General features: G+C 40.5%; 1 protein-coding gene across 1 annotated transcript in view; it reads right to left on the bottom strand.

The window, feature by feature from the left end:
• Window positions 1-17641, bottom strand: part of Vps50 (VPS50 subunit of EARP/GARPII complex) — a 99015-nt gene that overhangs the window by 15908 nt on the left and 65466 nt on the right. Inside the window, exons 18-21 of the mRNA XM_021189224.1 lie at window positions 15267-15443; window positions 13100-13218; window positions 9882-9988; window positions 2775-2896 (exon numbers count right to left, since the gene is read on the bottom strand). Of these exons, the coding sequence (XP_021044883.1) occupies window positions 2775-2896; window positions 9882-9988; window positions 13100-13218; window positions 15267-15443 (525 nt within the window). The remainder of the gene's footprint in view (window positions 1-2774; window positions 2897-9881; window positions 9989-13099; window positions 13219-15266; window positions 15444-17641) is intronic.

Raw genomic sequence — 17641 nt, 5'->3', positions numbered from 1 at the left:
GGCTCTTGCCCCACCACCACCACCACCACCACCACCAAACCAGTCACATCTTAGTCCAAAAGGAAACAACAAACTATTCATGAGTGCTTGAAGGTCAGGGCAACATTTAAAAAAAAAGAGTTTGTCAATTATCAGGACAGAGTTCATCAGAATTCCTTTCCTGCAAGTTACATTTTTAGTTACAAAAGTTAAGACTTTTAGATTCCTAAAGATGGTTCACTTTGGTGTACATTATCTGTTATGCTTATATTTAAGCAGAAAATGAAGTGTTACTATCTTTTTCCATACATGAATTAAAGAAAGTGTATTGGCACTTGAAATAAAATCTCTTGGGCCTACTGAGCATTTCACAGCACTCAATCCTATCCATTAGAGAACAAAGTCAAAGCATTTGCAAAAGCCAACGTACAGCACTTAAATGAGAAAGCCTGAGGGTTCAACATAGACAGTTAGTCAGCCCCTTGTATAATAACTCAACAGATGAAATCAATTTGACAGGGAAATGACAGTAAATATATACTGGTACTTGGAAAAAAGTTAAATTATCTGCTGTGACCCAAGAAAATTAAAATGATATTCTTAGTAGTAAACTATAAAATAAAGCCTTACTAACATAGAGTGTGTGATTGAACCAACACATGAACAAGCATGGACCCGTATTTATTCTTACTTTCTTCCTACCTAAGGCACAGATAGAAAAGCTCAAACTAAGCTGATGTGGACACATGGGAAAGCACCAGCTATCTGATTTCTCCAGACTTTACACACTTCATTAACTCACCTCTCCCCTTATGCAATTTATAGGAAACTAAATCAATCAACTCTAAGTGTGTGACGTTCAGTAGTTGTTCTGATCTTTCAGCCAACCCCACTTAACTAAGATGCAAAGTTCCTTCCACTTGAAGCTGCCCCTGCACCTCAGGCACTTAACACTCCTACCCTAAGCCTCTCACCTCCCTGGACCACGGCAGTTTGTGTTTTCCTAGAATTTTACATAAACAGAATCAACTGAATTACATTCTTGTTGACCTTTAAAGCTTAGCATGCCTTTAAGATCTACCTGTGGTTGAGACTGAGCATTTTGTGTTGCTTAGTTCTATTTATAGTGTGGACATGATACAACCTCCAACTAAACATCTGAGTGACAGCTTGAGTCTCTTGATAAAGCGACCATGAGCATTTCAGTCTGTGTCTGACTACTACATTTATTTTCATTTTCTTGGGTAAATATCTAAAGGTGAAATTTCTGGGTCACATAATAAATATAATTTTATAAGTTACCGACATGACACTTTCTAAACTAGCTTTTTCTTTTCGTTGAATTCTGGTTGTTCCATGCAGTAAGAGTGTATTTCTACACACCACTCGCAACCCCATCAGTATGGTTAACATCCTGAGAAGTTCCACACATTGTAAGAACAAGCTTTTGGTTTCACGGACGCCTGTCCTCTTGCTTGATACCAGTTTCTCCTTACTATTTACCTCTTTCTGTTTGTTTTTTTTTTTTTTTGGGGGGGGGCGGTTTAATTTGTACTTTTTATTTACTCTCCTTCTTTTTTTCTTTTTGCTGGTGACACTGAAGGGTAGACACTTCCCCCACAGGCCCACCAAGGTGCAGCACAACATGTAATACGTGTGCTTTCACCACCATCATCTCCCTCACGGGGTATTCTGATTCTCTCGTAATTTCTTCTTTGAACCAAGAAGACCATTTAATTTCCAAATACCTAGAATTTTCCTAGCTATCTTATTGTTACTAATTTCCAACACAATTACACCGTCATGAGATTATACCTGTATAGTATTGAAGTCTTTAAAAACTTTTGCGATGTCCTTAGAGGTCCGCGAATGAGGAGCCAAGTTTTCATCTGGCATATTACCCTTTAGTCTGAACACTTCTCTGAGGAAATGCTCTTAACTGCTGGGCCATTTCCCTAGCCATCAGTTTCTAAATTCTTACTGATGCTAAGTACACACTTGGAAGTAAAAAATTCTGGAGCAATAATCTGTTTATACTTTGTTTCTGACTGTATTGATATTCTTTCCATAAAACACTCCAGAATTTGAAACCTGTGTATTAACAGGTCATGTCCTTGAAATACTTGTGATCATAGCAAATATACAGATATTACTAGAAACTATGTAAGTATACATTAGAGTTTACACATTTGCAAAAGAAAAATACTATATTGAAAAGTTCTTCCTATGAGTGAAGGTCTACCCTCACACGGAGACCTTGTACAAATGTAGACAGGCTGTGCAAATCTTGCCAGCACGAGATGAGCCACTAATACTGGAGCAGAAAGAAATAAGCTTAGTAAAACCTTGAAACACAAAAGGAAGTATAGAAAACAATTCTGAGGAAGGCAGATGGTTTAGTTAACAAAATTAATGACTTAATAAATATCTGTCATTATCTGCTAAGGTAGCAAGCCAATACTTAAAAAGTTCTCAATTATTATGCTTTAATTACACTTAGGTCCAGGCTTACATAAAGAAACCTGCACATTTTTCATTGCCAAAAAAGATAAAGGATAGAAAAAGCAATTTCACTTTTTCTGCCAAAGATCTGAACAATATTAAGTATGTTCATCATGTCAAAGCTAAAATTAATATATAAAGAATGTGCTCAGACAGACGTCTGATGACAATTTCTCATCTCATGGATGATTCTCCAGTGTTATAAACATTACATAAATAAAATTTATACATTTACATTTGAGGAAACAAATACATTTTAAAAGAGATTTTTTTTTCCTCTAAAGTTGACTTACTGAATCATTCCGACCAAAAAAGGTATATATGGCATACAAGTAATAGTCAAAGAGCTGAGACATGAAATGGATAACATCGAAGGCGATTGGCTTAAGGATGTTCATCATCTGCATGTACTTTCCTGAAAGGAAATGAAAACCCAAAGATAAGTTAGAAAAAATTAAACTGTGTTACTCTATAATTATTAAAGGCAGTAAGAATATTCCAGTCAAATATTTAAATAGTGAAATATGACATTGCTCATTATATGGGCGGCATCTGAAGTACTTGGCAGGAACCAGAACAGTCCCAACACTTTGCAGTGTTCTATAAGGCAGCACACTGAATGCTCCTACCACATTGCCCTACTTTTACATGGCATGGCCTGCCTGTCAAATTCTTATCACACTCCTTTACTGTTCTGCAGACAACACTGTATAAACACAAAATCCATGTTCTGAATGGTTCTACTTAAAATAATTTGTTCAAAAATATTTAACTTCAATAAGGTTATATACTACTTACTTGACCAAAAAGGACATTTTCAGAAGATCATATACACATAACAAAAGTGAGAAAACTGAGTAAATTGAGCAAAAAAACCCTGCACAATGAAAGTAATGCCCGTGCCCTTTAACCTTAGCCCTATGAATTCATGTGTCAAAGGTCCAGAACACTTATCACATATAAGAACATACATATAAGCTCAATATCCTCAAAGTACCAGTGATATATAATTCTTACTTCTTCCTTTCATAAAATCCAATGTGGCCTTCTCTTTTAAACATATGATCATAATTAATAGACAAATACCATTTACCAATTTATCTGATGGATAGATATATGAGGAATGAGTATAATTTTAAATATCAAGTAAACATAAATTCCAAGTATCTCGCTATGTTTCTTTTCTAACAAGAACTACACACATAAAATAATCAAAATAAATCTTTAAAATAAATGTGATAAAACCATCATCTTTGATGGAAACTATGGGGAAGATAGAAGGTTCACTGCCATCAGTGACGACTCTAGAATCAAGATAGCATAGAAGGTGAGAAACGGGCTAAGGAGAGATGAGATGGAGATTCCCATGAGACAAACTACACAAGTCTATGTCCTCACCCACAGTGACAGCAGCAAGCACCAGCTGCCAGGCTTAACCACCTAATAAAAACCACATTCTTAGGATTTCTCTCTTTTAAGCCAACAACAAAAACAAAACAAGACAAAAAGCTAAATATGGGAAAGTAAGATAATAACAACAGTTGGCATTTTCTATACCTGAAACAACTAGTTAAACAATAAAAAATGCTAAAGGAACCAGGGGTTCTGTTTAAGTCCAAGAGACCCCTGAAAATCAGACCCTTAAATGACTTTGACAAAAAAGAAAGAAAAAAAAAAGGAAGGAAGGAAGAGAAGGAAGGAGGGACAAAGAAAAAAGACAGAAACAAAACAGAGGAAAGAAAGAAAGAAAGAAAGAAAGAAAGAGAGAGAGAGAGAGAGAGAGAGAGAGAGAGAGAGAGAGAGAGAGGGAGGGAGGGAGGGAGGGAGGGAAGGAAGAAAGAAAACAGATAGACACATACACAGAAAGAGAAGACAAAAAGAGAGTAAAGAAAAGGTTAATTATGACCATACATTACATGGTTTTAAATATTCAACAAGAAAGTAAAAGCAAGGATTAAAATGACTGGTAGGGTTTTTTTAAAAACTAAAAAGACTGTACTCTGTAGACGGAGGCTTAAATCCACATGAGAAAACTATTTCTCACCAACAAATTTCTTTTTGATAAAGAAATGACCCTGATATAGCTATCTCCTGTGAGGCTATGCCAGTGCCTGGCAAACACAGAAGTGGATGCTCACAGTCAGCTATTGGATGAAACACAGGGTCCCCAGTGAAGGAACTAAAGAAAATACCCAATGAGCTAAAGGGGTCTGCAACCCTATAGGAGGAACAACAATATGAACTAATCAGTACCCCCCCAGAGCTCGTGTCCCTAGTTGCATATGTAGCAGAGGATGGCCTAGTCAGCCATCATTGGGAGGAGAGGCCCTTGGTCTTTCAAAGATTCTATGCCCCAGTATAGGGGAATGCCAGGGCCAGGAAGTGGGAGTGGGTGGGTTGGGGAGCGGGGGTGGGGTGGGGTGGGGGGGGTTGGGGGGAGGATATAGGGGATTTTTCAGGGAGGAAACTAGGAAAGGGAATAGTATTTGAAATGTAAATGAAAACATTTAGTGAAACAAACAAACAAACAAACAACAATAAAAAAAGAGTGGGGGGGGAGCAATGCCTAGGCATGGGCATAACCTTCTTGGCTCAACTTTTTAACAGCCCCCTCCTGCCCTCCCCTTCACACCATCTGACAGGGATTTCACACTGTGATTCTAGCCACCCCAGAGCCATCAAAATGCCTGACTAGTGTAGCCTTGGAGGCTAAAGTGATAAAAAATACCCAAGGACAGATGTCTTATAAGCCCACCCAGAGATTCTCACGGACTTTAAAGAAAACCTCTGAGAAGCTTCAGGCTCTCCTGGTTCTCTGCCTAGGACTTATAATGGCAAGCCAGTGCATTAACACATGCCTATTTCCTATTCCTAGTGTGATGAACCATGTCCTCTGCTCAAAGGGCTCCAACTTCAGTTCTCCAAAGTCCCCTCTTGCCTTTACCTCCCTCATATCTCTAGCCAGGCACCACCCAAGAACACCCATTCATCCCTATACCTGCTCATCAGACAAATGGGACCACTGAGCTGCTCTCAGGGTCACGTAGACAGCCCCTCTGGACAGTTGTCCCCAGTGCCATATCTGGCAATCCCTGAGCTTGAAAAAGTAAGATAGCAGCCTAAATGCCAGTTAGGGAGTCTTCAGAGGGGAGATTGATGAGAACAGGAGCAGGCACTGGACAGGCAGACTTGGCGAAAGGGTCCCCCAGGGCAGTGGTTTCACGATGTTTTTGGTTCTCTGGCCAGGATAGCCAGAAGACAGATCTGTTTTCTCATCTCTCTCTAAATGAGCACCCTGCCTGAGGCTCTATGTCACAGTAGGAATGGAAAATGTAGCCCAGACTCTAATCCGGTAGACAGTTTTGGAAATGGATCTCCAGATTTTCATTAGAAATAGGTTATGCCTTTTCCCCAGCCTCAGTTTATCTCCTAAGTGATTTCAGTGTTACCTCTTCATAAGGGAGAATATGTAGTAGGCTTGATCACTGCTAGTATGGAAGCCTATTAAACTATTTCTCTAGCCTGAGAAGAGACCCAACATTTCAAGTCTCCCTAAACATAAGTCCAAGCACGTGGCCAAGGGACCCACTCGAAAAGGCAGGTTCACCACAGCCCATGCTAAAAAGCCAGGGAGATAGTTAGTCTTGAATGAGACGATACACTTCTCCCTCCCAGGCTCCTTGCACAAGCCCTAGCACAGTCCAACAATGGGCTTTAGGACTCTGCTGACCTTTCTGAACCCTGACTCTGAGAGAGACAACTTTTCCTTTCCCTTTCTTCTGTTTTCCTTTTGGGTCTGGCCAGATCCTGTATGTGTGAGTTCTTTGGTATTTTGGACTTTCTTTTTTAATCCTTTCTGTAATAATGTGCCTTTCCACCCTGTGTGGCTCTTTATTTATGTGCAATGTGAATGACCTCCATGACTAACCCAAATACCATGACTCTTTCTCCCTCTTAAGTTCCCAATTATGAATTGATAATAAAACTTTCTAAACTCAAACAAAAAAGTCAACCAAGTAGCTATATGAAGAGATGCTTGAACTCAATCCATATCTGAATGAGATGCCAGTTAGCCTATTAGACATTCAGGCATGTCAGTATGTGATATACAGTGTTGGGGACACTGAGAAGAGTCCCCCAGATTTTTGGCACAAGGGCAAACTAACAAATCTCTGTAGTTAAATCAAAAATGAGTGTCAAGCTGACAATCAAGTGTCCATTCTCTAGTCCAGGCAGAGTAAGCACTTATAAAATTGCATTTTCACATGAGCAAAGAAATGATTTCTTCCAAGATACCTGCTGTGCCATTCTTTGTCATGTCATGTCATATCATGTCATGTCATGTCAAAAGAGACATGTTCAAAATCAGAAGCTGAGAAGCTGGTAAGTTGAGTCACACAGATGTGCACATCAGGAACACGAAGGAGAGCGACAGTGGAACCCACTACAATGGACCACACCTAGGCCATTTCAGTGACAGAGGAACCCACTGCAATGGACCACACCTAGGCCATTTCAGAGACAGTGGAACCCACCGCAATGGACCACATCTAGGGCATTTCAGTGACAGGAACCCACTGCAATGGACCACACCTAGGCCATTTTCAGCGGAACCTCATGTTATGTGAACAGTGGGGTAAAGGCATGCTACAAAATACTAGGCACGGTATGAGCTAGTCTTGAAACCAAAACAAAAACAATCAAAAGAAGAGGTACACACTAAACATTCTTGGAAATGCACACTAGCACTTAAAACAAACAAACAAACAAAATACCCAAAAAACCAGGAGAAAGTGGGCGCTTTCTCTAAGGAAGGGGATCTGGACTGCAAAGTATTTAAGCTTGGAGGAATCTTCATTTTAAACCACTTTTACACATTATCTTTCAAATGAAAGCCTTCAGTAGTCAAATGGATAAGCAAAGATGCCAGTGACAAAGCACGTCAGTGCAGGACTAGATGGCGTCCATTGTCCTCACCCACACTACCCACACCACAGCCACAGTCTGCCTCAATGTCTCAGATCACTGGATTCTGCCTGCATGTTAACTGCAGAGGTGTTACTGTGTATTCTGTTGTAAACTCTGCCAACGTGTCTACTGTCCTTCAAATCTGTCCACCATGTACGTAAAAGCTGTCTCAAGGAGCAGACCCATGAGTGACACAGCTATGTCCAGTGAGACAGACATGATCCATCCCTAAATGCTCCTCAGAGGAACACATGCCTTTCTACTCACAGGGCTCGTACTGCCATTCCTCCCCTGTATCAGTGGGCATTGTACCCAGCCTATAATACAGGGAGCCTCACTAACTTTTCTTCTCTTATTTATACAAGGAGAAGTACTGCCTTTGCCGGTTTAGAGTCTTCGAGCATTCAGTAGTTAAAGGCAATCCCTACCTTCTGTCCCTGGCCTTGAGTGGCTCTCTTCAAATCTTATTTTAAGTACATGCACAAACTAAGATGGGGTGGGGGCAATGGAATTCTTTAATAGACACAGAAGAATACCTATCTTCTTCAAATTTCCTACACCAACCAAGAAGGTTAGAATTGTGTTCAGTGCTTGGATTTAACAGGAAACATATTAGCCTGTTATATTTCATGAATGAATTATATGTATATATGTTATATACATAATACATATGTGTGTATATATATAGGATATATCCTATATATATACACACATAGCCTCCTTCACTGTTTTCTTTTAATGTAATAAATCATTTAGAATAAAATACAGTATGACTCCTCTAGCTACTTTAACTGAGTATGACTAAAAACAAGCACTTATATTTGACTGCCAGCTGCAGTATTCTCATTACCTGTGCCCCCATTCCCAGAGTATTATGTACCTACACCATGACAACAGCACCACCCCAGACACTTTCCTGCCATTGACAGGTCAAAAGCTGTCTCTAGTTTGACCTTCAGCAAAACCAGACAGACTATCTCAAGCAGTATATTCAAATTCCAAATGGTGTTAAGAAAGATAACAAGGTTCCTACAAAGCTTAGGTCATCTATCACTGAAGACCACAGGGGTGAGGGTTAAGTGGGCTGGAGTGGGAGGCCTGAAGAAGGACTGACAGAAAACTACCTTCACAGATCTGAACAGTGACCATGGTAAAACTGGAGGACAAAAAGCACACACATATGCTTTATCTTCTAGGCAGACTATCTAAAGGATCTGATTCAACACAGGAAAGAGATTTTTAGCAATTAGAGCAGTCTAATAGTTGAATAAGTAGCCTTGTAATATAATATGCTTTGAGTATCTCTGAGTCATGAAACAAGAGCTTGCTTGACAGGCACTAAATATTATGGGCACCGCTGAAAGAAAATCTTATTCTGTGGGCCTTACACCAGACAACCTCTCAGACCTGTCCAGTTCTGATTCTGCAAACCCTAGAGTTATTCATGCCACTGTTCTGTTACTTCTCCTGGATAAAAGAAGAAAAGCTAATTACCCTGATAATAATTAGCCACAGAATAGCTTTTTAGAATCTGTCTTTTTTTTCTGGGGCATGAAAATGTATACCTTTTCTTCTCAGCTCAATATGACTTCTGCATATTTTTCTCTATAGAAGATAGGAATAAAGCATTTTTGTACATCTTATCATGTTCATTAATGATATTTGGAAATTATCTTAAATAGCATAGATCTATTTCATCAGATCTGAGGTTGTTAAAACAAGGCAGTAGATAAAAGGCACCTTCACAAATAGAACATAGAGATCCTTGTAGCCAACTGCTAAACTCCCTGATTGGTGTAGACAGCACTGTGAGAGACTTTCAAACTTACCTGTTGAATGTATGGTCCTATCTGTGAAATATGAAGTCTGACAGAATGCAAGATGTTGAAATACCCATATTAAAAATTGACATGCCCCTGGAGCTGTATCTCTAGGATGGCATTTGTCACTGGTGGCCTTTGGTGACATCATGTAAAGGTCTCATCTGTAATGAGACACTTCCTACAATGGGAACATTTCCTCTGTAAAACCCTCCTGTCTGAGAAGAGCAGAATCGCTGTTCACTCTGCGTATCTGGCAGGAGGGCTGGTAAGCGCTATGAGGCAATTAAATGGAAAAATAATGTGCTGTGAGATTAGCACTATCACCCTTCCACACAGACCTCTCACTCAACCACCTGCAATGCTTCAGACACATTGGAAGACACAATACTAAGCAGCTAAGTGAAAAAGTGGGACCAACATTACCATCTGATTACTACTGTTCCGTGCATTACAAGATGAGAAGCACCGATGTGTAAGAGTCTTAAATCCTTCACTCCAGTGAACATGAAATAATCACGCAAAGAAATTTAAGTAAGAATAATTTGGTAACTAAAATAAACTAATGTAACAGACGCGATAGTTAAGAAACAGAAAGGCATAGCTACTCACCAACAAGCCTTATTACATTCAACGTTGTGTTTGTTAAGATGGGTGCATTCACTTTATTTAGACTGTAATCTGATTTCTTCCTGCTTTTAAGGGTCTCTCGTGAAACACTTCACATGGAAAACAAAGGAGAAGTGCCATTAGACTGCAGTCTAATTACCACAAAGTTACTCAGATTATTGTCTAGCTCCCACTCACAAATTGTTCTGAAATTCTATGCATACGTGAACTCAGAGCCCAGAGAGAGGAGAAAGAATGCAGAAATGAAGTTTAGAAATGTATTTGTTCGTAGGCACTTTGAATATGCCACCTGGAGTTCTTGCTAACATTTCTCTTTTTAATGAATTCAGTTTTCATTTCCCCAAGTCTTTGTCATTCTATTCTGCTTATGTTCGTTTTTTCGGACTTCACCCAGGTATTTACTGCTTTCCTCTTTAAGTTCCTCAGTTGCTAGGTTTTTAACTCCTGGGATACTTTGATGAAGTAAGTGTTCTTTCAAGTTCTGGGTCCTAGGGCTCATCTAGATTATTCCAATTGGAGAAGCTTCCTATAGGACCAGTGGTTTTCATAAGGCTGGTGTTTTGGTGATGTCCCCTGGGCAGACAAGCTGCTTTTCCCGTGTGCCTGATGTGAGCAGCTGAGCCAGTGCAGGAGCTGGGCACCAGATCTGGGGGCAGCAACCATTCTACAATCTGTAACACTTCTGAAACAAGGTTTTCCTATGGAAGCTGTACATGTAGGAACAAATGTATCAAATCTATAGATTTCGAAACTTATGAAAAAAAAAAACCCTCTATGGAACTGGGACTAAGAGAAGACATGATGTCTGAGTATGGGGTCAAGAGGCGACTCTGATTCAAAGGAGAAGCAGAACTTAATGGAAGAACGTCTTTAAAAAGTGACAGAGGAGAGTGAATATAATCAGAATAAATGAATGAAACTCTCAGAAAATTAGTCAAAATACTTTGGAAAGGGTGTGGAGAAAGGGGCTCTATTAGCTAACCGGCAGAGAAAACAGACTCCTGAGAGATGACGAACGTGACTATGCTGCCACAGACAATACAGAGGCAGAGGACACCACCAGAGGAGGTAAGCAGACCAGCTCAGCAACAACATCAAGCCTGAGGAGCGCTGGAGCTTGCTAATGCAACCCAGAACCAATCAAAGCCTAACCCAGAAAAGCACCGCGGCACTGAAGTAAACTTAGAGCTAAGAAAAAAAAATCTAAATCTCTAACAGTTTAAAAGGAGAGAAAGCTTAGAAACAAGAAGCTAAAGTAACTCTACCAAATGGGGATAGAGATTCATAAAGAGCAGACACTACCTTACATGTCCACTTCAGTTAAAACAGAGCTTTCCTTTTAGTCAAGGGATTTCCTAAACATCCAATGCATAAATTCAACAAAACTATCCCATTTAGCTCAAAGACTGGTTAATACCTTACATATATAAAAATCCAATAAAATCAAACCTTCCCAATCAAAATATCTACAACTATATGGATAGCTCACTATCAGGGAAAGAATTCTGACAGTCAGAATTCTAAGTAAATCAATTATTAACTAAGTGTAAAATATACTTAAATCTAGCATTTAAATATGTGTGTGAGTGTGTGTATGTACTAACTAAACGCATCCAAAATAAATTTAGTACAACATAAAAATCAGGCCCATTGAACTGGATAAAGGTGACAAAAATTCTTAAGAAAACTATCGTTTTGAAGAATAAAGCTTATCATAAAACAAAACTTAATTACTAGCAAGAAACTAGAAAATCAAACACACACTCTAAAAGACTAGAAAATTAGAAGAGACGCTGTATTTACCAGATAGATCAGTACAAAAATGACTGAACACTCTTTAACTGGGCTCAGTATTTGCATGAGATGATAACGTAACTTTTAAAATTTGAAAAAGGCCAGGCAATTATGGCACACACCTTTAACCCCAGAACTCAGGGGGCAGAGGTAGGCAGATCTCTGAGTTTGAGGACAGCCCTAGGATATACAGAGAATCCCTGTCTCAGACCTCCCCCTACCCCTGCTCCCCAAAAGACAGATTTGAAAAGAGATTAGCTTGTAATTGTAGTTTTTTATTCTTCATTGAGATTTCTTTCTAGGGTTGGGGATTGCGGTGGCAGTGGCGTGAGTACCCAGGTACATGTGTGGTGGTTAGAGGACAATGACAGGACCTGGTTCTTTTCTACTGTGTGGAAACCTGGGCTTACACTCAGGTCACCATGCCTGGGGACTAGTGTCTCCTCACTAAGCCATCTCACTAGCTCATGTTACTGTTATTTTTATAAAGAAATGAGAACATGAATGGAAAAAAAAATCTTATAGGACCCTCTGTTAGACGAAGAGCTAAAGGTAATTAATGGCTGCTAAGAGAGGGAAATTAGTCTACTGTTGTCAGACAAGCCTAATCCCAGATAATCAGATAATCTAATCCCAAGTGGTCAGCCCTAAACTCATATATCAATGATCAATCAATGGACTGAGCGTTTCCTCCTCCCCCTTTCCCTCCCTCCCTCCCTCCCTCCCTCTCCCCCCCAATCTCTCATAATTAAAGAAGAGGTCATGAATTTGAGAGGGAGTGGAGAGAGGTATGAGAAGAGTTGGAGAGGGAAGAGGTTGAGGTGGAAATGGTGTAAGTGTAGTAACTCATGAAATTCTCAATAAAAAAACAAAAAAATTTAGAATTTTGCAAAAAACAACGTCAATGATAAATCTGCATAATAATGTTATAATTAAAGTTATTATTCTATGCATTGAATATATGTGAAAAAAGAAAGTAGTCCCTTGGTATCTGTCATGGAAAGTGTTGTAGGGCACAGAAGAATTCACAAAACCATTGACTGAAACAAAATTTTGAATAATTTTTATAATATCAAATACACTGTATAAGTTGAAAGAAAAGATATATTTAAGCCAGTTTAGATGAGGAGAATCAACTAAAATTTCTGACAACAGTCAAATTCCATTAAATAAACTGATCTGTGAAACACCAAGTGAGGCTTTGTTTAACTCAAGTATTTTCATGTAAGTGTTTTATTATTTTTTCCTGAAAGTTCAGTTACGGGAAAAACCTGCATGCAAAAGTCTTTCAGAAATCATTTTCTAACGTACATTAACCGCTGCCGTATTTAAAATTTTTAATTTAAATTTGTTCTTTTTTAACTTTCAAAGGAGCCTAAAAACCACCCATCCAGGGCAGTAGTCACCTCTTCACAGGCACGTCACCAGTCTGTTCATCCACGTAATCACGCTTCAGTTCCTCAGGAACGTCGCTATCGCTGTCATAGTCCTGATAGGCACTCTTCTCTTGCTCATCAGATTCATACTGAGGAAAACATGGTGGAATATGCAACACGGGGCATACCAGGTCTCAACACAAAAATGTTATTTGACTTTTAATAAACGGCTAAAGGAAAATTCTTAATTTAGCTTGAATTTTACCATGAAGTAGCAAACTCTCCTTTCATTTTCCTTTTCATCCTACTTTAACTAGCCCAAAAGAAAGAAAAAAATATCATTTATGTATCAGGTATTTGAAAATGAAATACTCACAACCACAACTAATCGTTCACTGGACCTCAAAGAAGGAACAGCGTGTTTTAGACTTAAAAAGATCTTCTAGCAGTTTGGTAATATTTACTTTCAAGCTGTTAACTCTTTCCAAGGCTGAGGATTCCATTCTATCCCCAGAACTCCGACTTGAGCTCATGAATACACTCAGCACACACTGGCCTCTGGAGAGGCTCCCTCCTGGCTTCCTTCCTACCACCTTCCTTGCCTGTGGCATGATGGACCGATGCCAGCAGAACAAGGGCAGTGCAAAGCAAGGAGAGAGTGGTACTGGCACCGTCCTCATCCTGTCAGACATGGCCGTAACTAAATACTGGCTAGCATTCTGCATTTCTGACCACAGACTGCGCCCTGTTAAGTCAACTCTATATGCAGCCGAGGAGAACACGGTATCAAATGGGAAGAAGTATGTGTGCCCCAAAGTCAACTACTGTTTGATAGTTTATTACTGAGGTACAGCATCAGGCCTTACTCAAGATATAAACCCAGATCCTCAAGAACTTGGACTGTGTATCTGCCAAGATTAGATTCTACACTAATAATGAGAAAAAATATCATGGCATTTCCCTGTATTTAGATGTTGAGACAAGAATTCTTCTTAGGAGGCAGAAGCAGGTAGATATCTGTGAGTTTGAGGCCAACTTAGTCTTCTACACAGTGTGGTCAACTAGGGCCACATAGAAAAATCCTGTCTCAAAAATCTACCCAAGATAGGTTTCAAAACTAAAATAGAAAAATAAAAGAAATAGATGTTCTTAGACCTAAATAATTCTTATTTGGTTTCATCAAATCTATAGTGGGTTCATTTAGAAATTATGGACATACTAAGTAATATCCTGGGCCAAAGGACGATTTTGCTACAAGAACCTATGAGGCAGGCATTGCTCTCTATTGCAAATATGGGCAGACCAGGAGCACAGATGTAAAATAACTTGTCAAGACCCACACAGCGAATAAACTGAAGGGATGTTACTGCACTGAAATTCTACCCACCAACTAAACAGTACCTATATTTAATATCGTTTCAAGCTGCTTGAAGGATTGCTAAATGATCACAATTCTCTAAATCCCTTCTCTAAAATTCCTGCCAGGCAACAAGGCACAAACTTTGTGTTTGTTTGAACAGGAATGGCCCCACAGGTTCATGTATTTAAATGCTCAGTCATCAGGAGTGGTGCCACTTGGGAGGGATTAAGAAGTGTGACCTTACTAGAGGAAATATGTCACTAGGGGTGAGCTCAAGCTCAAGCCAAGCCCGGTGTCTCTCTCTCCTGCCTGAGATCCGGAGGTAGAACTCTCAGCTCTTCTCTAGCACCATGTCTACCTTCACAGCACCATGCTCCTCACCAGGACAATGGACTAAAACCGTCTAAAACTGCAATCCAGCCCCAACTAAACACTTTGCTTTACAGGAGTTGCCATGGTCATGGTGTCTCTTCACAGCAACAGAACACTGACTCTCAGTTGAAAGAAGGTGGAAAAAAATTCTGACTTGGTTACTCAGGAGAGGACAAAAGCCCGAGTGCACTATTCCCTCAGCAGTGCTAGTCAGCAGAATAGTCCACGGAGATAGACCACCAGCAGGTAAACAACTGATAGGAATAATACACACACAGGGACAGCACTGTGAATAAGCATACTGTAGAGTCATTATCTCACAAGACATTCTGTAGGGACACAGCATATAGCAAGAATGTAAGTGGTTAACAGATAAGCAATCCAACAAACTACCACTCACTTCAGAACACTTTTAAAAAGAAAACTCATTTCTGTCTCACGAAGTATATTAAAAATATCACATACCCCATTAGAGGCTAAGACATCTTCAGTTTCTTCATCTTTGTGGTCGGCTTGTATTTCAAATGGATTCCCACCACTGCAGTACTGCTCAAACAAAGTCACGGGCTTTGAAGAAGTTGCTGATGGCTGCTTACTAGGTGAGACTGATGGGGAGCGAGACTGTTCCAGGAATTTAAACTCCTACACATTCAGAAAGGACCAAAGGGCTGTTAGAAAAGCGACAGAACCTGAGCACACAAACATATCCATGAAATGTAAATGTAGGCCAGGCAGTGGTGGTACTTGCCTGTAATCCCAGCACTTGGGAGGCAGAGGCAGGTGGATTTCTGAGTTCAAGGCCAGCCTGGTCCACACAGTGAGTTCCAGGACAGCCAGGGCTACACAGAGAAACCCTGTCTTCAAAAACCAAAAACCAAAACCCATTAAAAAAGAAAGAAAGAAAGAAAGAAAGAAAGAAAGAAAGAAAGAAAGAAAGAAAGAAAGAAAGAAAGGAAGGAAGAAATGTAAATGTAGAGTTAGAAGTGGGGAAGGAAGCATGATCTTCATGATCTTCAAGACCTGTATACCTGTATATCTTGTAAGTTATCTAAGATCGCAATCTTGGAAAAGCATAACTATTCTAAAAGACAACTCAGTCAACAGTATTACTTAAGACAGAATGGCCTCGTCAAGCAATGCTGGCCTTCCCTAAAGGAAAGGCAGAGACACATTTTGAAATGACAAGAAATCTGAATGGCACAGCAGCAGGAACCCTGGGAAGATACTTGTACCCCATAATAATCTTTCACAAGAGCAACTGCTGAGACATTGCTACTTCACGCTTGGACCACGCAAACCATTCTTACAGGGAAGGTATCATGTGCCAATCTATCCTTACTATGCCTGTATATGTAACTATAGACCAAGAAGCTAAGAGCACTAAACTCCCTTTAGGTCAGATGTGTCTTCTGCTCCTAGACTACTATATTCAAACTACTATAAAATGTCACCTGCCTTCTTTTTAAATGCTGAATTTTTCTCATCTTTAAAAGTGGAGAAACTGGGACACAAACCCCTTCCCTGCCCCAGCACCAGGTCACCTAGGGGTGTGGAGTGGCCGGACACCCCCACGGTCCCTAGAGGACTGCCCGTGCAATCTTAGGATCACTGGTGAGTGGAACACAACTCCTGCTTCAATCCAATCGCGTGTGCAGGACCTGAGACAGCACTAGGACAGCAGAGAACTGGCCTGACCAGGGACACAAGTCTTGTGAAAGGTGCTAAGGCTCCAGATCATTTGCATTTTATACTGTAGCAATCAAACACAAGATTGTTTTTTCTAACAAGAAACTAAAGTGAAGAACTGGGAAACTAAAGTGAGAAACATGGACTGGAGAGTCAGAAAGACTTGGGCTGGAAAGTTCTCAGATGAGTGTCTTCATCACTCTTGAATGCAGTGTCTCCCTCTATAAGCTGAAGACATTATGTACCAAACAGCTTAGTGGATAAAAAGTAAACAGTACAAGGCCTGGTCATGCCAACTCTCCACTCAGGTTTTCAGTTCCTTTTCACTGAACGTCGTTCAGCCTGCATCCTATTCATCACTGAAAATGCTGTAGTTCATAGGTCTGTATTTCAGCAGGGGCTTATTCTGCTCATACAAAACAGTAAGCATGGCTAGTTCTAAAATAAAGACCCGGCACAAATCCCTTCCAGTCTGCACCAGCACCGAGTCACCTAGGGCATGGAGTGGGCAGACACCCCCACGGTTGCCTGCCAATGCGATCTTAGGATCACTGGTGAGTGGAACACAACATCTGCTCCAATCCAATTGCACACAGGACCTGAGACAGCACTAGGGCAGCAGAGAACCAGCCTGACCAAGGGCACAAGCCCCTTCCGGTCTGCACCATCACTGGGTCACCTAGGGTGCGAATTTGGCAGACACTCCCATGGTTTCTAGTGGACTGCCCAAGCAATCTTAGGATCACTGGTGAGTGGAACACAACTTCTGCCCAAATCGAATCGCGCACGGGATCTGAGACAGCACTAGAGAAGCAGAGAACTGGCCTGACCAGCGGCACAAATCCCTTCCAGTCTGCTCCAGCACCAGGTCATCTAGGGTGTGGATTCAGCGGACACCCACAGGGTCCCTAGCGGACCGCCCAAGCAATCTTAGGATTACTGATGAGTGGAACAAAACAGCTGCTCCAATCCAATAGTGACGGGCCTGTGACAGCAGGAACAAGGACACCAGAGCCTTTCCTGACCAGAGGCTCAGGTTCCTTTTAATCAGTTCAGGTTTACCTTGGTTTCAAACGGTCCTCAAAGGAGACACCACTACCACGCACTGTAACACGCCCAGGATCTTAGGACAACAGGATCCCAGGATAACAGGA

The sequence above is a fragment of the Mus pahari genome, chromosome 2 (genome assembly GCF_900095145.1).
Source record: "Mus pahari chromosome 2, PAHARI_EIJ_v1.1, whole genome shotgun sequence".
NCBI classification, from domain to species: domain Eukaryota; kingdom Metazoa; phylum Chordata; class Mammalia; order Rodentia; family Muridae; genus Mus; species Mus pahari.
This window is presented reverse-complemented; position numbering and strand designations above follow the sequence as displayed.